This window comes from Lichenostomus cassidix, chromosome 7 (genome assembly GCF_008360975.1).
Source record: "Lichenostomus cassidix isolate B80296 chromosome 7, HeHo_3.0, whole genome shotgun sequence".
NCBI lineage: Eukaryota > Metazoa > Chordata > Aves > Passeriformes > Meliphagidae > Lichenostomus > Lichenostomus cassidix.
This window is the reverse complement of record NC_139488.1, coordinates 17,310,072-17,333,243: the sequence shown is the minus strand read 5'-3', so window position 1 is coordinate 17,333,243 and position 23,172 is coordinate 17,310,072. Positions and strand designations below refer to the sequence as shown.

Below are 23,172 nucleotides of genomic sequence, written 5' to 3'. Positions count from 1 at the left end.
AGGGACACCACTGCCGGCCAGGCAAGGGAGGAGATTGTCCTGCTCTGCTCTGCTCTGAATTGTGCGGCCTCACCTCCAGTATTGTGTGTGGTTTTGGGCACCACAGTATGAGAAAGATATAAAGCCTTTCGAGACCATCCAAAGGAGAGCAACAGAGGTGGTGAAAGGCCTTGAGGGGAAGCTGTATGAGTGGCTGATGGCACTTTGTCTGTTCAGCATGGAGGAGACTGAGGGGAGACCTCACTGCATTTACAGCTTCCTCGTGAGGGGAAGAGGAGGGGCAGTGCTGATCTGTTCTCTGTGGTGACAGTGACAGGACCTGAGGGAACGGCCTGAAGTTGAGTCAGGGAAGGTTTAGGTTGGTTTTCAGGAAAAGGTTCTTCACCCACGGGTGGCTGGGCACTGGAACAGGCTCCCCATGAAAGCGATCACAGCACCAAGCCTGACAGAGCTCAAGAAGCAACACTCTCAGGCACATGGTGCGATTCTTGGGGATGTCCTGTGCAAGGCCAGGCGTTGGACTTGATGATCTTTGTGCGTCCCTTTCAGCTCAGAACATTCTGTGGTTTTGTGACGCTGATGCTCCATCCCGCCCGCCCCACGCCAGCCCCACGGCAGCTCAAGGTGTGGGTGCGGGCCGCGCAGGCCCTGAGGGGACACGCGCCCCGTACCCACCGCCCGTGTCCCAGCGCGGAGCCCGCGCTCCTCTCCGCCCGCAGCACCGCGGCCGCTCGGCGCCGGCACCGCCCGCCCTGCCCGGCACCGCGCCCCCTACAGGCGGGGCACCGCGCCGCTGAGCCGGCGGCGGCCGCGCCTCCCCGCGGGGCCCGGCGAGGAGCGCGGGGTGGCGCCGCTGCGAGGCGGTGCGGGGGCGGCGGCGGCTCCGGCTCCGGCTCCCGGCACCAACCGGAAGCGCGGGGGACGGAGCGGGAGACGCGGTCGCGCGGGTTGTAGCTTCCCTCGGCGGCTCCGGGATCGGCGCCGCTCGGGTCCCGCCAGCCCGGAGCCCCTCGGGAAAGGTGAGGACGGCGAGGCTCCCCCCGCGGAGGCCGCGCTGGGGGCGGCGGCGCGGTGGGTGCGCGTTCGGCTGGGCGGAGGGGGGCGGCGGGCAGCCGGCGGGGCCGGGCCGGGCCGTGGGTGTCCCCTCCGGGTTTGACGTTCCGAAGCAAGTTCAGAAGCCCCGTGAAGGGAGGCGGCCGGGCGGGCACACGGCCTGACCTTGCGTCGCGTCGGTCCCGCCGTGCCGGCCAAATTCCCCCGGGAGCAGCGGCGCCCACGCTTGGCCGCGCAGCGGGACGGGGGTCGGGAGACGAGGGGCAGGACATGACAGGACATGACAGGGCAGGGCAGAGCAGGGCAGGGCAGGGCAGAGCGGTGTCCGCCGAGCGACACCCCGGCGGGACGGCCTGGCGCGGGAAAGGTGCTGCCCGCGGCCGCCCGGGAGGGCAGGCAGCGGGAATGGGCAGCGGGACACGGGCACACAGCGTCCGGCCGGGGCTGCTGCCCTCGGCGTCTCTGCGTTCCTTAGACTGTGTTTCGAATGCTGCACTTTGCTGTTGTTTTGGGCATAAAATCCCGCGGGCTGGGATTTGAAATGAGACTTGCATTCCCTCCGGTGTTTTCCTTTTCTCGCTCACTTTTAAAGTAAGCTGTTCTTTGGTTTTGCTGCGTTTGCTCAAGTTAGCTCGTTTCCAGCAGTATGCTCTTTTATTAAGCACGGGAGTGTGCGAACCATCTATTGCCCCTGTATCCAGCATGCTCTGCTGGGAATTTTAGCGACAGAGCCATCGGGAAAGCCATGGATCATTACTTTTTTTAAATTCCAGAAGCAGAAATAATTTGAAAGCACTGGATTAACTGGGTCACTGCCCGAAATCATCATAGCTTTCCGCTGGAGGCATGCGGTTAGATGTTTTCAGGACTTTGTCCTGAAACTGTAAGTCCTCAGAAGCCTCCTTATTTTATCTGTCCGTAATGTGCTTTGCATACCGGTGGCATTGTGTGAATAATGGTAACCCTGGAGAGCCTGGCTCACTGTGAAGGGAAGACAGAAATACTGACAGAACTGAGGCCCCAGTGCTGCAGTCTGGCCCGTGCAGGACTGAGCTGTGCTATGGCCTGGATGCAGGTTTGGCTGCCTTGTCTTTCTTGGGTGCTGTTGTGTATGTACTCCTGGCAGGCATCACTTACAAGGAATAATGTCAGCGAAGTGAGCAGTTTAGGGATTTTCTGAGATAAAATGTTTTCTATTTAAAGTGGAGCCTTTAAAACCTTCGTATCTGCCATTCACACAGTTTGACTTAAAAATGATTCTTTTCCTGCAGTACTCAAACTGTTTAAGCTGAGTTGTGCTCTTTTTCTGTAGCAATGGTTATGTAATTTAAAATAAAATTAGAAGTGTTATTAATGGAAGTTATACAGAATTCTTAGGTTCTGACAAAGAACAGGCTCAAATTTTGTTGCTTCTGTAACTAAGGTGGGCAGAGCCATGCCTCCAGTCTTGCAGGACTACTGGTCAGTTTGATTAAGAAAGTTTAGGAGTTACAGGGATTGTTGGCTTTATTTTAATTTACTGGGAGATTAGAAGATTAGGATATATTTAATTTGGATTTATTCTTGGAGTTTGTTTGCATCTTATCCATCAGCAGTTCATTATATGATTAAGGATTTTTTTTATTTATAAAAACTTCATTCTGCAGTATCTTTTGTAGCTCAATATCACTGTAACTTCTTTTCTGTTTTCTGCTTGGACGAGACAGTGGTTAACCATGTTTTGGTGTTTGAGGGTAGGTTTTTTTGTTGGACTTTTTTATTTGATTTTTTAATATTATATAAATTTTAACACTGTATAAATACACTGCTGAAAAAAATCCAGGTTGGTATGCTCAAGGACTGTAGACCACATTGGATACAAAGAATGATTTGGGTCTAAAAATGGATGGTCAAAGATCCTGAAAGCAATTGGGCTGTTTTGCCAAATAAGGAAACTTGGCACATTCAGCTGTGTATTTTAAGATAGCGCAAGTGTGGTGTGCTACTACTTTATTGGCAATATGTTGGCAGTGTGCCTTCCTGAAAGAAGCACTGAATCCTACTTTGTGAAATCATGCAGTAAAGTGAGGGGCAGGGAGTTGCATGGTTGTTCCCCGTAATAAATTACAGAGGGTGTTCCTGGAGTAATTGAATACTTGAGCAGCGTCAGGTGCACGTGCAAGATGAGGGATGCAATTTTTGGTTTTGTGGCCACGTGCTAAGCAAAATAGGAGTTGTAGTTCCTGTGCAATTTATAAATTCTTTCCTCCCTCCTGTCTCTAAGTCCCTGAAGTGGAAGCTCTCTATACTCTGGGAGCAGTAGCTGAATGACAAATAGAAGGGTCTTCTGGTTTGTATGTCAGTGAAGCAGAGTGCTGGGCATGGCAGCATTTCCCCTGTGTTGCAGCCTGTTTGCAGGGAGCTGTGAGGTGTGACTGTGTTGGGTTCTTCCAGTGTTGCTGTGCTAAGATGCAGGGCAGCCTGCAGCAGGGTTGGTCCACAGCCTGGGTGCCTGGGGGTTCCCTCACCTTGGGAGGTCTAGGGGGAGCAGCAAATGAGGGACTTCAACAGGTCAGGACCCTCACATGGGTCAATCCCCTAAAGTGTTGTGATCACAAGAAGCCAGTGATGGTTTTCTATACCTGCATCATTAGTGTACTGAGCTGAGTTTGTGGTGGCATAATGGCTATGACTCTGTGTCATAGAGTCCTGACATGTTAAATACTGATGTTAAATAATCATTTCAAATGTTAAACACTACCAGTTGCAACTCAGATCTGTTACTTTTATGAAATTAACAGCTTCTAATAGCATGCTCAAATATAAGTTACTATGAGGAAAAAAAAGGGCCAGGAGAAGATGGAGATGTTGCTGTGAGATTACAAGCTCATGTTAACTATTAGAAATAAAACAGAAAAAGGAGCAAATTGGTTTTTTCCCCAGGAAGATCCCACAGGAATAACTGAAATAACCAGCAGTTAATTATTTCCTGAAATACCTGTCATTTGCTGTTTCTGAAATGTCACATTTTCATTTAATGGAGAACAAGCAACAAAATCAGTCAGTGTAGTGTTTCCCTGCTATACAGTGATGGTACTTAAACACCTGAAACTGTGTGAATGGGGAAGGAGGGTGCAGGTGCCAAACTCTCCTTAGCTGTGTGCAGGGGAGTTGCTGTAACACCCCTGGCCAGGAGACCTTGTTGCAGAGGACTGCTTTCCTGGCTGCAGAAGTGTAACATGCAAAAAAGTGCTGCACGTGATTGAAATGCTGTACTTGTTTCAGATGCAATTGTAAAACTATGGAGTTTAATGGAATACCTGATTTTTTTTTTCTCTTAACCAATGGTATAAACTCAGATTGTTAAATATCTTTAAAACAGGATGACAAGTTAATAACTGTGTGTGGATTTGTCACTTGCTGTTGTTAATCTAAACAGTTGTTTTCTCAAGCATAACAAAGAGATAGATCTCTCTAATTGAGGATTAACTACCTTGAATCCAAAAACATGCAGCAGTGTTTAAACAGGTCTGTTGTTTCATCTAGAAGGAGAAAACTAATGTAGGCTGGTTTTAATTACAGATTTCTAAATAAAGAATGTCCCTTGTAAATCTCCTCTACTTTCTCTGGAAAAAAGCATCTGGAAGAACCTGATGCAAACCAATGAATCATTCTTTAAATGACATTAACTTACTGTATGCTGGTGCCCTATAGCATCTCTACACCTACCTGAAAGGAGGTTGTAGCCAGGCAGAGGTCAGCCTCTTCTCCCTGACAACCAGTGACAGGACAAGAGGACGTTGTCTTAAACTGTGCCAATGGAGGATTAGGCAGGACATTAGAAAGAATTTGTTCACAAAAAGGGTGATTAGATACTGGAATCTGCTCCCCAGGGCGTGGTGCAGTCACTTTCCCAGGATGTGTTTATGGAAAGACTGGATGTGGCACTCAGTGCCATGGTGTAGTAGAGATAGTAGTGTTTGGTCACAGGTTGGACTCAGTATCTCAAAGGTTTTGCCACCTAACTGCTTGTGTGATCCTGTGATCTGCAGCTAGTTGACTGCTGGAGATAAGTTTGAAACTGGGAAGGTGTTTAAAGAATGAATGGTAGCTTCTGCAAATGCATGTGTGCCAGGCATTGCATTGTGAGTACATGAAAATTTAGGTGAAGTTTGAAACAGTAAGGAGGACCCATCAGAAAAGTATGCATTTGTATTTGTCAAGTGTCTGGTGTGCATGTTATTCTATGCTAGTGTAATTTTCAGAAATCAAATAATTTACTAGTTTGTACAGTTGATTTGGTGGTTCTGCGTGAACAATAATGTTAAATAATTTGACAGCTTTTCAGAACTATTGAATTCAGATAGTGAATATTTCTTTCCAGGGATGTGTTTTTCTTTTCACTTGATTTCCTATTCCTTCTGCCATCCCAAATGCAATGATCTTTTATCAGCTGTTCCCACTTCTCTGTTAAATTTGTGGTCCAGTTGGTGCATATGCTTTTGCCTGTGAGTAACATCATTCTTCTAACTCATTCTTTTGTCAGTAAGGAAATTGTTCTTTCAAGTGTGATTACCTATGTGTGTAAATATGTGCCTTAAATTGTGAGGTCTTTGGGTTGGGAATTCAACCTGTTCTATTTATCTATAAAGTGTCACATATGCTTGAGACACAATGTCCACAGCATGAACCTGGAGTAACTGCTGGAGTAAATGAGACAAGTGAACTGTTTCTCAAGGTCTGCTAATTAAGCAGCACTGGCAAAGAGCAGAACATTAAAATGGTTGCTGCTCTCTTGGTTTGTAGGATTGACCAATTGCCTTTCCTTGGAGCTTTCTCGAAAGAAAATGTGTGCAGGCCATGCAAAAGATGACTCTGGGATGGCAGGAAATTAGAAACATCAACAAGGTTAAAACAAGAACAGAAGGTCAGCAGGAGAGTTCAGGCACTAGTGTTAGGGAAAGGGCTGCTGAGCACTGGAAGAATATACTTTATTTCGCTGGTAACCCCTGCTCTGACTTGCAGCCCTGGGGAGAGAACATTCATGTTCCCTTCCTGAGAGCTCTGCAGGCTGGATGTCAGTGAAAGGCTTGAAGTCTGCTCCTTCCTAAAGAGCCTTCCATAAACATAGTAAAGTTGTCATGGAGTGGTCAACATTTGTCTTTATCTTTATGGGTGGTCAACGGATATAAAATGAAGGAGACAGTTTCAGAGAAGGCTCTGTATTATGTTATGTGTAGAAGTGTTGATATTGTCATCTCTCATTTGGAGAATAGCTGTAACCAAATACTGCCAGAAATTCCCAGTCAAATGATATCTCAAAATTTTAATCAGATTAGTGGCACAATCAGGAGAGCCAGGGGGCAAGTAATGCCTTTGTGTTTGTTACAGAAGGGACTGGCATAAAGGGATTCTGGCAGTCAGCACTACTAGGAGTATTACAGGTGTGTTTCCCAGCTTTGGACAACACATAACGTCGGTGTTTCATCTCAAAAAGCCCTATGGAATGGAGGCTCCCAGAAGACATAGTATATTTTGGTACTGTAATTTACCAGTGAAATTGGATGTGTAGTTTTCACTATCAACCTGAGATCTCTGGTTCTTTTTTGGCTTGTTTTATTAAAACACATCTCTCATTTTATTCCTATAAATGTACTGTCATTAATTGCAATTATAGTGACTTTTGCTGGTAATTAAAACTGGTGCATCTGAACTGATCCCATGGCAGGCTTGCAGATGGTTTTGGAGGATGCCGTGTCTTGCAGTCCCACTAAAGACCTGAGCTTTCTGATCTTACATCGTTAAAAAAAGAAACCTTAAAGAATTAGTCATTGTTAATGCATTTAGGTGATAATGTTTCTTGAAATTCGCTACAGCTATAAGCTTTATCGCCGTGAAATCTCGGGGAAGGACATTCTGTTCCCCTGTCAGCAGACTTGGGATCATCTCTTGAAACTGCCGACACCAGTCTTGGCACAGGCTGCAGAATTTCGCATATTGTAACCCAGATGAATTACCCTGTACTTGCGCTTTGTTACAACGTGCAAACAGAACTGAGTCACTCAGGAAGAGATACTTACCATGGCCAGGTTTTTCCACATCCTTGTGTGAAGTGCTCCGAGCTCGCCCGGGGCGCTGGCAGGGCGCACAGTGTGTGCTGAGGTGCCACTGCTGGCTGGCCACCACTGCTGGCCAGCCAAGGGCGGCCTGCCCGGCCGGGGTGGCGTGTGCCTTGTGCGTGGCCATCGCGGCGGGAGGACGGCGTGCCTGGCGTGCCTGAGCGGGCAGGCAACCCGGAGCAGAGAGCACGCTTCCTGTCTGTCCACTGGGAAGGCAGAGACCGCCTGCCTTTTGCAGAGCTACTTCCAAGGTGATCGGGAAACGTCAGGATTGCCCTGAGGAATAGTGTTAGTTGTTTCTGTCGCCCAGCTCCTCCTAATAGCTTGTGCAGGTTATGCAAACTTTTGCACAGCCTGTTGGAGTGCAAGTTCCCAGGCTCTTTTCCTCCTGTGGCCTGTGGATTTTACTGTAGTGTGCTTGTGATTTTGATTTTGGGGTGACTGAGCATGGGTAAGAAACTCCATAAATCCTTGGAGCATGTGCATTAATCAAAGCTTTTCTCTTTACAGGTTTTGCTGTGGTATATTTTGTCATTATGAGATGTCGTCTACCAGTGCTTCATTTGTGCAAATTAGATTTGATGACTTGCAGTTTTTTGAGAACTGCGGTGGAGGGAGTTTTGGGAGTGTCTACCGGGCCCGATGGATTTCTCAGGACAAGGAGGTGGCAGTAAAGAAGCTGCTCAAAATAGAAAAAGAGGTAAAGGTTTACTTTTCATTCACTTTGCTGTCGTAACAAGAGCAAAAATTGTTTTCTAGTATTTTCTGTCCTCTAGGTAATGCAGGCAAACTACCTTGGGATTTTTGTTTGTTGAATTTCCAAAGTCCATAAGTGGTGATGTTACAGTAAAGACATAATGAGCAGTCCAAGCCGAGGGGGCTGATTTAAGGCATTACTGTTTTAGTGTTCACTGTGCTCTCGCACTTTTCTTGTTTCGCAGCTCTCCTCTGCCTGGTCCTGAGGAGGAGGAGAGCTGGCTGCACCTGTGGAGCAAGTAATTTCCCCTTGATACCACTGCCATGTTGCTAGATAGGAAGAGGTGGTATTTGCTGTCATTACCCGACTATTTTATCTTCCTGATGTCTGGGCTGTGGTTCATGTCTCTGTGTTCACTACAGGCTTAGAATTGTCTCTTCCCTGCCTGCTGAAGATTTTGATCTAGAGCTCCACTAGCTCTGAGTTAGTCATAGCAACATAATCATAGCTTGGTCTTCCAATGAGGTAGTTTTAACCCTAGCTGTTCTACCAGTCACCTTCCCTTGGGGCATCTTGTGACCTGGCAGGGCAGACTGGTCCTTGGCAGTCCTGAGGGAAATGGCAGAATTTGCTTAGTGCACTTTTACCAACTAAGGTTGGTTTGTTGTTTGGTTTTTTTTAAAGCTTTTTAAATTTGCCTAAAAATCCTTTTGACCCCTCAGCTTTGTACAATTTTAGCAGAGACGTGGTATATGTGGTCCTCACAGCGCTCCAGTCTGTCTACTGGTCACTGCCACAGATGGAGCAATGAGGACACAGCAGTAGTGATGGACAGCAGTTACTGGACTACTGTTCCAGCATGACTAAATCTAACTTGTATACAATATCCTCAGACTATTTTAGGAAGACAGTTCCGTGCTGGAGGACAGCAGAGCAGTGTGAGGCATAATAGGCTTAGTAAATAATCAGACACCAAAGTTCATCCACTGCTGCAGCAGCGAGCTGCCATGATTGCGTCATGCTTAGTGATGTGATACCAATGTTTGATCATGATTAAGCATGTTGCTCTTTAAAATAATGTAAAAGGGTCTCATGATTTTTCTACGACAGTAGAAGATTTATACATTCTGTCCAATGTCAATTTGTGCTTTTCTCTTTATTTCTACTATTTGTCAATATCAAAAGGTACACAAAGACAAGTAAAATTGTTGTTATGCAGTATTGGTAACCCGCTCCTTAAAAATCATCTGGCTGGCAGATCTCAGTTGGGGTTAGTGAAATACCTTATTGAACATGTGTGTTTCTGATGGGGTTACACTTGTATCTGTGCTAGACCTGTTGCTGTGTTCTTAAAGCATTTTTTGAAAGTAAATGTGGAAACAGTATTACTACATCTTGTGATGGCATGAAAATTAAAGGCATGGAAAAACATGGAGAAAGGGCAGTCCTGTGTAGTACTTGACACAGTTGAACCATTCAACAAATATATGTTTTTTTAAAATGGCCCAACACAAAGTTCAGCTTGGAGTAGCAAGGAACACAGGTTGTATAGTAGGAAAAGGAAACCGTATGCCAGAAAAAATTTATTGTAATATAAGTGCTTATTTAGGGATTAATGAAAACTTGCAACTAAGTAAGAGCTCATATCATGGTGCTGTTAAGCAAATTAGGTCAATTGTTTTGCATATGCAAATCAGGATCAAGTAATTTGTAAGAACCAGGCATACTCTGTCTTGGTATATGGGACTGGGAAAATTGTTATTAGGCAGATGTGGTCCTGTTGTGTTTAAAAGAGTGTAAATTAACTGGAAGGGCAGCCCAAGGGAATCTGCAGAACACACTCAGAGTAGAAAGTTAGTGAGCGTGGGGGTGTCAAGATGGAGTGATGAATATCATGTCAGGATGAACTGGCAGAAGGGGAGCAAGTACATCCCATCACAAGTTCATTTTTTTTCCTTCAGACTGGTTATAATTTGCAACTTAAACTATACAAGACAGTTTATGGGAACAGCTTGGTATGGGCACTTTCTCTTGAAAGTTTTCTGGAAAAGCAGCGGAGAGGCAAGTGGTGATGCCTTAAATAATTCTAACAAGCTTTGGCACAACTTCTCTGTCAACACTTTAGAGAATTAAAATGGAAGAGCTTTTTTACAAATATTGCATTTTCATATGGAGAAAATGGTGGGCTACTTTAATCTAGTGCAAAAAGCTATTACAAAAACTAGTGGTTGGAATTTGTAGCCAGAAAAATTAGAATGGAAAAAAGAGCACAAATTATCAGGAGTGAGGATGAGTAATGCTTGGCATAGACTACAAATGGAAGGAGTGAAGATGGAGGATCCTTTTCATCTCTTTGTCTTCTCATTGAGATGTCTTTTTAGACAATTGTTTTTGTCAAGTTGTTGAGCTCAACACAGGAGCATCTTGCTGAAGTCTAGTGGCCTGTGCTGTACCAAAGGCTAACCTTGGTGGGTGAAAGGTCTCTTCTGACCCTAACGATTGTCACATGTTTACATATGTAGCATCTTCATCTGTAGTGATGACAATAGTGAATGTCTGTGACTGAACTGTGCTGAAAGTCATGGTGAGTCAATGGCTGTTCTGATATCAATACAAAAGTAACTTGCTGTATGTATCTGTATTTAGTAGATACTTGGATGCATTTAGTCCAGAAAACAAATAATTCTGTGCATTTGGACAATGCTCTCAGGTCATCTTGGGGATGGTCCTGTGCAGGGCTGAGAGTTGGATTCAATGATCCTTGTGGATCCCTTCCAGCTCGGCATGTTCTGTGATTCTACTCTTTCTAGTTTATTTGAAAGGAAGTGTCCTTTTAACTCCATGACTGATTGTCTTGTATTTCTGTTAACTGCTGCCAATAATCCATAACTACTGATTAGAGGGAAAACATATGAGAGTTGTGAAAAGCTTGCTCAGAGGCATTTCATGCCAGCCAAATCCAAGGGTACAAGCCAAGTCAATAGAGCTGTGATATCATTCTGCAAATATGTTATATCTGTGTGTCATTTTATTAAACAAGCCAATCACAACCAGCAAAGATCTTGAAGGTTTTATATTAGCCAAGGGGCTAACAAGTATTAACATGTGAAACAAAGCAATTTTTGTTCCAGCAACGCATACTAGAATATGTGCTTAGAAAAACCTACAAATACTTGAAAGAGAGTTGCTCAGTCAGATTGCTTTGAAACTCTTTGAAATCTGAGAAATACATTTGCAAGGCATTAACTTTTTATAGACAGGCAATAAAATGCAACTTTGTGGGAAGAGATGTGTGTTTATTTGAATAAAATACACCTAAAAGGTCTGCTCAGAAAAAAAATACATATATGCTGCAAGGCCTTGATTAGAGTATCAGATCTGAAACTGGACAAGACTTCTGCTGATTAAGAAAAACATAGGAATGTGGCCTGACTGATTAAATAACAGCACAACAAAAATTAAGTTGCCATTTTACTATTTAGTACAAGCACTATAGTGGTTTTAGGTATTATGCAGGAAACAGGAGTTCCTAGTGAATTGATTATGGAAAATCAAACGGTCAGCATGATATTTATGATGCATATGGCAGGAGTAGAAATGCCTCCTGTAGCAGGATCTGTCCTTTTGCCCTAAGTGATAATTGTGTCCACTCATTGAAGAAAATCGCACATCTACTGCTCGGGAAGTTATTTGGTATTTTTGTGAGCGATTTATATGAATTATTGGATAAACCTGTAATTTGGCTCCCACTGAAATGAATGGAAGAGACTGGGGCCAGGGGCCTTATTCTGCAAATTGCTGGCAGTTCTTTTGACTCCATTATCTTGAGCAGATAACTGCTGGAGTGAAGTGTTAAAAATGTTGTTTTATGCCTTGCCACGTTAGCTTCTCACTGAAGAGCACTCACCTCCTTTGATTGCCCGTCTCTGAAGTTCACCTGTTATTTATCATTGCTTTTGAAGGCTGTGCTTTTGGTGGCAGTTTGTTGGCAGCTGGAGTGTGATCTGGAGTGTGGTTCTTCACCAGGAGATTTATTACTGCTGGGATTTCACCTGAAATTTGAATTTAATTTTAATATTACAGCTCTCTGAGTGTACTCTGTGGTCCATAACTGTCTCCATGCTATTGATGGGCAGCAGTATTGCCTATTAGCTTCAACCATTACAACCAGGGTACTTGGGTACAAGATCACGCAGTACAGATAGTCCTGGAATCCTCCAAAATGCTTGCAGTGGTCTGTACAAACTGCAGGAGAGTGGTGAAAAAACCCCAGCGAAATGTAATCCATTGGGAAATTCTTAAATGTTTCTGTGAGCTAATGGAACTAACTTGTGCCTAGAAGAAGTTAAATTAGAGTAGTTAATAGAGGATTAACTATGCATGCTTTGTCCAGTCATGTCTATAATGGATTTGAGTTTTATGAGACTCAAAAATAAAAACATGTTTTCTCTAGTTTTGATGCTGTATTGCCTGAAGTCTGACTACCATGGAAGTTAGTTTTATATTGTGAGGGTTTCTTGTATGTAATACACGTGCAGTAAGCTTTAGGGGATATTTTAATGCTTCATAAAAAATTTCATAGGGAATATAATGGAGCTTGTTCACTTTTTTGGTTTTCTGGAAAGGACTGTCCAGAAGACATGAATTGTGCTTGCACCTTCTGAAGGGGATGAGTTAAGTATAACCACATGCATGTCACTGGACTTACCTCACTCATGTTTGTAGTGCTAAAAAAAAGCATGTGATAATTTTAATGTGGGTCATGAGAGTAAGGACAGGGAATGATTTTCAAGAGTAACAAGAGAAAAACAACAGAGTAAAATAAAGCAAAACAAACTGAAATTGATACTTTGCCCTGACAGGACTAAAAATAGTAGATGTTCTTTTTGCTTGTGGTTTGTCGCTGGCATGGCTGCTCTGGTGCCAGCCTTGAATGACTTTCTACACTGGGTCTTGGCCGTACTGAAGGGCAATTTGATGCTCTGTTATTATTCTATTAGCTCTTTCCAGGAGCTCCTACTCCCTTACCTGTCTCAGGTCTGAATCAGCAAATATTGAGAGTGATGAACAGTGACAGAGAGCTTAGAGTGTGTGCTGTATGAAGTTATGCAGGGTGTAGGAGTCAAATACATGAACTTTTAATGGATATCTGCCCCTATATTGAAAAACTACAGCGTTCACAGTAAGTGATCTCATGGGAACCCTTCCAGCCCCCTATTCATTTAAGAAATACAGAATCACAGAATCAACTAGGTTGGATGAGACCTTGAGATCATCAAGTCCAACCTATAACCTAACACCACCTTGTCGACTACACCATGGCTCTATGGGCTACATCCAGTCTTTCCTTAAACACCTCTAGGGATGGTGACTCCAATTCCTGGGCAGCACATTCCAATTGTCAATCCCCCTTTCTCTGAAAAACTTCTGCCTGATGTACAACTTAAACCTCCCCTGGTGCAGCTTGAGACTGTGTCCTCTTGTCCTATTCCTAATTGCCTGGGGGAAGAGACTGTCCCTCATCTGGCTAGAACCTCCATTCAGGTTTACTGCTATGTCTTGTTAGCAGCTGAAAGGAAATAAAACTGTATATATTATACCACAGGAGTGTCTTAAAATGTCTTAGTTTTGTTTTATAGAGTGGTTATTTTGCAGGGTTTTCTGTTTGGGTTTTTTTAATATATGTTTGTAAAGGAATTTGCTTTGAGCATTCCTCTTGGTGCTGACTAGGATATTCCCAAAAGGTATCAAGAGGATACTCAGAACCCTCAATAGACTGGAAATTGTCAAAATTGTTTCAGATGCTCCACCTGCTGTGTATTTTGTATCTTGCAGAATAAATAATTTTGGACAGGACAGACTTCTGCAGTAAGTCTGGCTGATTCTGTATTGGCTCTGTTCTTAGCTTTCATTCAAGGGGTAATTTTCTGGAGGACTTTATTTTTTAAATGAGTGTCATATTTCCAGGTGTCAAGAAATTCACTGCATGAGATTTTCATAGTGGATGCTTTGGACAAGACTGTAAGTGTCATGGCATATGTGTTGCAACCAAAAATCTTGTCAAAATCCAGTATTTGGGAGACACCGGTGTAATGGAAGATGATGTAGCATTGCCAGAATACAGTTACTCTTGCGAGGAACAGGCTTTAGTTTCATCTGTTTTAAGAAACTTCATTCGTGTGTCTCTCCCTCCTAAAACAATCATGGAAACGTAGCCATCCAGCCACAGAAATGCATTTGTCTGTGTTTTGCTACATTTTATTGTAGTGGACTTTTTTACTTGTGTATTTAAACATTTTTGTATCAAGTTTTTCATTAGACGAGTAACGTCTTTGAGAGTTGCCTCATATAAATAATAAGTATTTGTAGTACAAGTTGTGTGGCTTACTGATTTTTTTTACCAACTTAATTTGAGATTCTTACACTGGCTTGTATATACACATTCTTTTAAATCAAGCAAATTTTGGGGTTAATTTGATACAAACATCAGCTTCAGTGAAACTGTCATGTCAGGGCCCACACTGGCAGTCTATGGCTTCAAAAGTTATATTGAATAAGTTGAGACATAATAACTGTCAGTGGTGTAAACCACTAGATTTTGTACTAAAATTATAAAAGGTCAAGTGCACATGTCCTCTTGACTTGGGGCCAGCGTTGAACAGCTGCAACATACATTTGATAAACAGGTAAATTAATAAGCTAAGATGCACCAGGTATGTCTGTTGCTTCATTTGGTTGTCTTTTCAATTGCCTTAAACTTCGTAAGTGAGAATTGAGATTACCATGCACAGGCTGCTTATTAGAAATGTAGGTACTGCTTTCTTAGCTTGCTTGAGTTACAGGAACTTACTATGTGCCTGATCCCTGGGCTAGGAATATCTCTGTGAGGTTTGGACCCTTTTATCTCAATTATCTTCAATTTTGGTAGTTCGTTGTTTTTGGGGTTTTTTTGTAGAAGGCATAACATCTGAAGGTGAACAAGTTTTTATGCTGGTTTCCTATAAATGATGAATAAATGTTGTTTAGAATAGGGAGAAAATCTGTCTCTGATTGTTTAGAAAACACTCTTTCTTATCCTTTTTGCCATCCACAACATGCAGCCAATTAGGATATTATTAAATATTCTTTAGTTTTGTAATTAGTGTAATTCCATTGTATATTGTCTTAAATACTGTTCTGTCAATCTGCTGCAAGCTTTTGTTTGACAGTGGGCTGCCTATGTTTCCAGTAGATACTTAGCTGCAATGAAAGGCATTTTTCCTAGTGTGGTTTTTTGTTTCTTTTGTTTCTTTATTTTGGGTTTTGGGGTTTTTTTTGGTCCTTTTTTTAAAATTTTATTTTTAATTTTGCTCTAGATATGTTTCTTCCATTTCAGTCTTCTTTTTGCGTGGACTTAATTGTTATTTATAATTTGGAGGAGAGGTTGGGTTGCTTATTTCTTCATGCCAGCAACCCTTGACATCAAATGGTAGCTCTTTTGTTTCCCCTCCCACGACATTCTCTGACCCTGAGCTTCTGTTGAAGTGATTAACTGCAAAATGGTATTTTTGGATGTTCAAGCTGTCCTGAAGTTTTTCTGTAGAAATCTCATGGATACAGAAGAAATCCTTTTTTCTCAAAGTGGTGTTTTAGGCTGTTGAATGCTCAAGCAACTGAGGATTGGTTCAAATTAGACTTACGTAGACATTTATTTAACCAAATGGTTTTCTTAAAACAAGGTTACAAGTAGAAAATCACAATGACAGGTGAGTGGTAACTTGAGAGATGATGAGTGATTGCATGTTTGAGTCTTGAGTGCTTTGAGGGACAGCTGACAATTTAAATGTCTGTGACCCACATTGAAATCTGTTGGTGTTGCAGTTCCTGGGGATGCTAATTAAGTAACTTGCTCTCACTGCAGCATACGGAATGACAAATTGTTTCTGATGACTCCAGAGTAGCTCTTGAGGTGTGTATTGTTTGAATACTTCTTGAGGAAATATCATTTGGATCTGACACTGTTTCTGGGCTTTTGCATGCCTGTATGATGGCTCAGATGAAGTAGGAGATCCATGGTGGAGTTGATGTGATCTGAGTCTGGCACCATTAATCTCCTGGAGGCCATTTTTCACAGGCGTATTCAAAGCTGAGCATGGGGGCCACAGTCTTTGGCTGGGTCCCCAGACTACCCACCACACACATGGTAGCAATGGAATTTTGGGCAACATGTTTTGTGCTTTTAAGAGGGCAATAAAATAAAATGCTCTGTTGAACTAGATAGGCCCTACTGTACTTCCTTGGGGTTTTTTTTGTTTGTTTGTTTGGTTGGTTTTTTTGTTTGTTTTGGGTTTTGGGGTTTTTTGGGGGTTTTGTTTTGTTTTTTAGTCCCTCATTTTAAACGGGCTGCATGTGAGTTGTGTAATGGTCTGGGGCACAAGATTTCACTGAAAACAAAGTTGAAGAAAAAATATATATACCCTAACTTGAATGCAAGTATCAAAATCAGTCTTTTTAATTGTAATGACACAACTAAGACTGTAAAAGTTATTTCATATTTACCTATTGCCACTTACTAAGGTGCTGATAGAGAAAGTTTCCTTTTTAAGAGGACAGTATAAACAGTCACAAGGAAACATTAGGATATGTTTATATTAGCAGGAGGCTGCAGAGGAGCTCAGAGAACAGCTTCAACATTAACTCTCTCTTATTCTCAGTTAATTGTGCTAACACATCAGGGAGATGAGGCCAGTAAGAGCAAATGTAGAGCTGCTCTTCTGATGCAGCTGCCTCCAGACTGTCCTGTTTCTCTTTTTAAATGTTTCATCTGTTACAGTTCAGCCACTGGGGAAGAATCCTATTTTCAAATACGTTTGTTTATTAGACTAATGTTTAGAGAATCTGCATTCTGCATAATTTCTATTTAAAAAAGCCAGCTCCACTGGGAAACTGGGTGTCTTGCACACAGGAGGGGCCCCCTGTGTGCAAGACACCTCCTTGGCAAAGTGGAGTCCGGCCCCTGGATGTCATTGAAGGGGAACGGTGGGAACACCTTCCCACTTCTCTTCTGCCTCTGGTTGCTTATTTATTTTATTCCAAAAAACTTCTGAAAACTGAGGTTCCGTGTGGCTTAATGATGTAAGCAAGGGAGAAAAAAAATAGTGTAATGATATACATGACTGACCAAATAGCTGTGGGTTTTGTGTATTGGGCACCTGATTTTCCAGTAGCCACCTCAAAAATCAGCATGGTTTGTAAAATCCCTTGAGCTGTTGCAGGAGAAATGAGGAAGCTCTTGGTAGACATCAGAAGATGAGATGCAGTTGCTTGTAGCAAGTTGCTCATGGAAGGTAGGAAACCAAAAGGCAGGCATGCAGGCTGGGCGTGTAGCAGCCGTTCAGTAAAAGCTCTGCCAATTATTGTCTGGCAGAGGCAGAATAGGAGACATGAGTGGGTTGTTCTGGAAACTTGTTAAAATAAACTAGTTGCTGCACCCTCGAGAGAATAAGTGACATTTTCACTCATTAGAGAAAAAAGAAAGAGAGGTTATCTTTCCTCTTACTTGGAAGAATCCTAGAGCTGAGAAAGTGTAGTGCATACATATGCGAAGTTAGAGTGGGTAAAAAGCACAGAAATCACTTCTTGTCTAATCTTGTAACAACTTTAATTTTACTACAGTTAGATGCATTTGAGGCAATCCTTTCAAAAATGATGGCTTATAAGTAGTGATTGGTGGGTTTCCATTTTTGTGAGTTGTGTATTTTTAATCTCCTAAACGAAGAAAAAGGCTTTTTGACTTCCTTGTGATGATGTGTCTCTGTATGCTGAGGGTGCTGTGTGTGATGTAAGTATGTAGCAACATATGGCTACAATTTGGAGCTGTTGAATTCCTCATTCTTTTGGATGTTGCCTTGCTATTGACCCAGTAAGAGTTTGTGAGAGCCCTAAAGTGAAGTGCAGGAACCAGACCCTGCTCCAAAGGACCACACATTTAGGAGTTCTGCACTTAACTTTTGGGTTGTCGGTTGTTTATGTATTTGTACCAAAGTCTTTGTCTAGTCATCTCTCCAAGCTGGTGTCTCATCTGTCCTGTGCAGAATTAGGCAGTAATGTGGTTTCTGGCACGGTGTTCTGAGTGGTTTACTCTGTTCCCATTGCAAACTGCTTCTCTGTAAGTGCTGTAATTCTGGAAAGAGTCCTGCAATTTTTCAGTGACTGGGAATAAAGCTCAGTCCTCCTAGGATCAACAAACCTTGTGTTTTTACTTAATAAATTTGAAATCTACAGTATGAAGTCTCCTGCCTTTTCGTTAGTATAATTTTGTGCTATACTGTGAGAAGGAGGTTATTCCCTGCCTGTAACAGCTGTTAGTGAGATGAATGTGAAGTAACAGCACTAACAGGGTGCCTGACTCAAGAAATTCAGGGCGAGTGACACTTGATTCTGTAGCAACACTGGCATTGGCTGTTAGCTGTGGTGACATGGTCATTGCCTTGAAACTGCCACCTGAGTTCCTCTTTTGGGAAATGAAGAACATGTAAACTGTTTCAAAGACCAGGGCAGCTGCTTTGTTTGTCTTTTAAAAATCTGTATTTCTACCTTTTTGCTTGGTCAGTGTTTAGAACCATTGAAAAAGTAAACGTGACATGGGGACTGAAATCCTGCAGCTAGAGCTCCTTTATAATTACATAATGCACAAAGGAAAATGAGAGTCCCTTTTCCTTTATGTACCATATTTCAGTTTTCGCTTAGGTTTAAATTGGCATTTTGGACTATATTCACTTGAGCCACTGAAGAGCTTATCAGAAAAGGGAGGAAACAGAGGGAGGGAAAAAGAGATAGATTTCCAAATGATAAGCGTTTGAATAGTTGAAGTTCAATCCCTAAAACAAAAAGTAGAATCTTTTTTTTTCTAAATAATGTGCTTTACAGTGTCACCTCTCATCTTGAGAAACATAAAAGAGCAAGTAAAAGAGATGACCCAAATCACAGAGTCCTTTGAAAGAAGAAATTCAGCTGTTTTGAACACTTACAATCAAAGGAAGTGGTTTCCCTAATTACATGAACTATGTGAAAGCTCTCAGAATAGCTCTTCCACCCCAGGATTCCTTGCACTTTAGAAGTTTGCATAAAAGCTCACATGGAGAATCAGATGCAAAGTGTTTGATTCAAATTTTATTAGGCAGAAGTGAGCATACATTCCTGTCTCTGGGTTTGACAGCTGCTTGGGTTTGGACCACAAGCCTGGGTTTGATGGATTTCAGTCCTATACTTAAATCTTTCACTCTTCAGGTTCTCTGGTGAGATACCCCTATCGAGAAAAGTAGAATTGATAAAATGGAGAAAGGATAGAGGGATTCTTTTGTGAGCTTTCAGTCGAGGATTCTTCATCCTGATTAGGCTGTTCATTGTTGTGAAAACCCCTCCCTGTACACAGCTTTTATGAGGAATTTTGCTTCCTCGCATTTTAAAGAAACTGTATATCTTAAAATATGTATTTGGAAGTATTTGGATCTGAAGTCTACAACTTCAGTATTATTCTAGTACCACCATTACTTCAACTCATCAAGATTCTGAATTCAGTGGAGACTTTGAACAAAAAAGCAATATTTTCAAAAGGCTATTACACTTTGTGATTTCTTTTTGTACGTACACAATAATAAAGGTATGTTAGTCTAAACTAAACAGTGAGGACATATGAAAAGATGCAGGGCACTTCTAAAGGCTTAAGATCTCTGGTGCTGTCCCTGAGATAGAATATGGACTGATTAATGGTTTAAATATTTAAAAATAGTATTTGCAAGGTTTGCAGTTATATGCATGACCATCACACTTGCTCTGCACAACAGTGACCTCAAAAGTCTCATTCTCCCCTCAGAGCCAACTGCAGTAATTATATCCAGATTTGATAAAGACAGAGATAATTGATAAAATTGACCTTGAGGACAGATCTTAAAACTCTTCAAAGTGCCACAATTCAAACTCAAGAAGAAAAAAAAGCATGAGGGTTATGACAGCCTTGTGCATATATGGGATCAGCCAAACCCTCTTTATAGTAACACTGTATGCTAATCGTGAGGTAGCCCTAACTCCTCTTGAAGAGAAGGAGAAATGTTTCTCTAGGTCCTTTTTTTCCCTGCCAATACTGCTTTTTTTGCCTGGAGTAAGGGAGTTATCTCCCAGAAGTAAACACCCCCAGCAGCCCAGTGCAAGTGAAGTGTGCAACACAGTAGCAGCACATGTAGAAGGGAAGGGGAAATGTCACATAGCCATACAGCTATGACAGGGTGGAAAGGAGTTCTTGCTGCACCTTCTAAAGAGTTGTGTTTCAGGCAGCAAAGCTTTGCTAGAGGATGATTTTGCTTTGTTGAAGGAGAATGCTTAAAGTCATTCCAACCTTGCTTGACCTGAAGGTGGCATGGAAAATTACATATGCTTGTGTCTGTTCCTTGATGGGAGTTGATTTCTTAGGCAAGGATTTGGGTACCTCTGCCACTGGAAAATGCGAAGCTGTGGCATCTCTGATGCTGTTATTCTTCAGTGCCAAAGGACCTGTTGCAGATTTGAATGTGCTTTCTGCCACCAAAACATCACGGAGCTCTTGGGCCTTGGATCCAGTTTGTGAGCTCAGTTCATTGTACTGAGCTTTGCTAATCTAATCCTTGTCATGCTGGGAGCATAAATCAAGCAGTTAGTAGTTGCGCAAGGACTGCGGGCATTGCTAGAATAGGAAGAGATGCAAATTCTCTCTGGTGCACTCAGATTCAGATTAAAATTGGCATTAGCTGCAGCATGATGCCTTCTCTTCAGCTTTTCAGGTATTCAAGTTATTGACTTCTTAAAAATGTATTTGGAGGCTAACCATTTGTATTCTTACGTAACAAGGATTAGAAATTAAATAGTTATTATTGCCATATCTGTGGAAGCCAATAGCTGTAAAGACACCTAGATAAGATAGGGAGTTCTGTGTACAAGAAATTAATCAAAGAGAAGTAAGGGAAAAGTTAAAATTACATGTCAGAAATAGATAGTAGAGTAATACTAATAAATGTGGGTTTATGATACTAAAAGCATTTTTTAAATGTTGCTAGTTTTCCTCCAAGGTTTTTATCTTAACCATTGTTTTATTTGAATTTTTTTAGTCTTAGATGAAAAAGGATTGAGCTACCATGAAGGCAGCATGCAGAATCCCAAGAGAAAATAAACATCAGGTCCGTGTTCCATAAAGACAAAAGCTTAAAATTTTCAAAAGGAGTTTTGTCTAGTTTTTTTTTTGACCATTGCTACCCAATAGGAGTGGCATTTGAGCCAAGTTTCTAAGTAAAATACAATTTTCAATCTTAGACAAAGAAGAGTGACTTTTCTGAAAAGCAGGTAAGGAGCTAGTATCCTGAAACTTCAGTTTTGTTGGGAGTGGAGATTCTGATCCATAGTGGTCTAGGTGGTGCATAGCCAGAGAGAGCAGCAGCCAGAGTGAAGTATGTTGTTCTGGCTTTTTCTTGATGGCATGGTCCTGGTTGAAGGACACTGATGCTTAGCTGTAGAAGGTACAAGTCAGGTTTTGGTGGAGTTGGAAGTCCTATGTTTCCAGAGGCTGTTCTTGCTTAAGTTTCTACCAGTCTCAGCCGTGTGAAAGGGAGATCTGGCTGTAACTTGTGGAATGATGCTCACTGTGTAAGTCATGGTAAAGAGAAAGCAGACTTGGTAAGTCACAGAGACAGCTTGCTGCTCTACATTCCGGAAAGAAGGTAATCTGTTGCCACAACATGGTAAAACCAGAACTGGAATCAGATTCATGGTGAGGACTTCACCATGATGCTGGATTACTTGGACAGTTTCACATAATAAAGTGTGTCAGATCACACCATGATGTGTGTCATTCAGATAATGCACAGCATTCAGAGATTCAGATTATGGTGGAGGTTGTGCTGTGTCTTAGGTAAATGTCACAGAAAAACATCTCTCATCTGTGGAGGACTCCCAGTCACTTCAGCAGAGTGCTAATATCTGTATTTGGCAACTGCTTTCTGTCCTTCATTTTTATGTCTGCTGGTCACAGCTGTAATTTCTGTTTTTAAAGCTTTAAGTTAGGTGGAATCCAGGTAGGGAGCGATTCATACCTTTTCTGCAGGACCAACTCATTTTTGAGTGACAGCTGGGGAGAGCCTTGTGCAGAGCTCCAGCAGTCCATGTGGAAAACAAAACCTTGTAGTTTGCTGTTAGGATATGACAGGGAGGTAACACATCTTGTGAAATGCTGTTTTCATGAGGGTAGGCTCAGCCTGCCTGGTTGAGAAACATTTTCTGGAATTATAATGTATAGTTATATATATATAGATAAATCAAACCTATATAACATATAGGTTTGATTTATCCATTCTGAGACGGGCTTTAAGCGAGTGCTCATCAAGAACATGATGGGGTTTTTTCCCCTTGGTTAAATTATAGTTTTCATTATCAAGATGGGAAAATACTTTATTGTGAAGATCATAGCTGCTTTAGAGGAGTGGGTCGGGATGCATAAATACAGCTGTTGCTGCCTCTCTTGGAGTCCATGCTAATTGTTCAGCAAAGGTCACTGTATAATGAGATTTGACTTGTTCTAGGTCATCTTACCCAGATTCCTTACAAATACTCTGCAGACCTCAGAAAAACCACTACTCTAGCTTTATATGTATTGGCCATGGCTCCTTGAGAGGGGATTAGTTTTTGCCCACTGTCATACCAAAATGCCTTCCCAACAAGATGCTCATAAAATTTATAGTGACTTTGATCACAGAAATAATTTCCTTGGATATTTTTCCATTTGTTTGGTCTGGGGTGACCCCTGTGTTGCATATTAGCCATGATACCTTCTCATCTGTGGAGTGAGCCAGGACTCAGAAAGTTTCAAGTTTGGTTATTCCATTGTATTTTCGGAATGCCCAGGGTTTTGTTACTGTTCTCCCTAGTCAAAGCTGGTTTGTCTTCAAAATGATTGCAAGTAACTTGGAAAATTTCTGAACACTGAGAAACGATGATTGCTGAAAATAAACGGCTCTATGGGAGCTCAGGTGTTTCAGCCCTGCTGTTTAGTCCACTCATCTATTGTTTCTACTCAATTGCTGGTGTTGCTTTGCAGCTGGAGGCAGCTTAGTACTGCAAATCTGCCTTAATTAAATATTTGTAATATTGCAGGACCTTGCATGTTTCTAAACTTTTACACCGGTATAAATACTTAGTTTATCCATATTTTGAATAATTTTACTGCATGTGAATAACAGTAATGAAATCCAAACTAAACTTGTATATGGCAGATTTCCCTTTATCAGGTAACTTAATATTAAATGCTCATACAATCTCATGTTG

The 23,172-nt window shown here is 42.0% G+C and overlaps 1 protein-coding gene across 6 annotated transcripts in view; it reads left to right on the top strand.

Moving 5' to 3' along the window:
• Nucleotides 1–811: 811 nt before the first annotated feature.
• Nucleotides 812–23,172, top strand: part of MAP3K20 (mitogen-activated protein kinase kinase kinase 20) — a 90,823-nt gene continuing 68,462 nt past the window's right edge. For 2 of the 6 annotated variants that reach the window (XM_085066441.1, XM_085066437.1), the window contains exons 1-2: nt 880–1,019; nt 7,662–7,851. In XM_085066441.1, the coding sequence (XP_084922567.1) occupies nt 7,693–7,851 (159 nt within the window). In that variant the 5' untranslated portion in view covers nt 880–1,019; nt 7,662–7,692. Of the gene's footprint in view, nt 1,072–7,307; nt 7,484–7,661; nt 7,852–23,172 lie in introns of those variants that run through there. The other 4 variants (XM_085066442.1, XM_085066438.1, XM_085066440.1 and 1 more) reach the window with 4 other exon arrangements.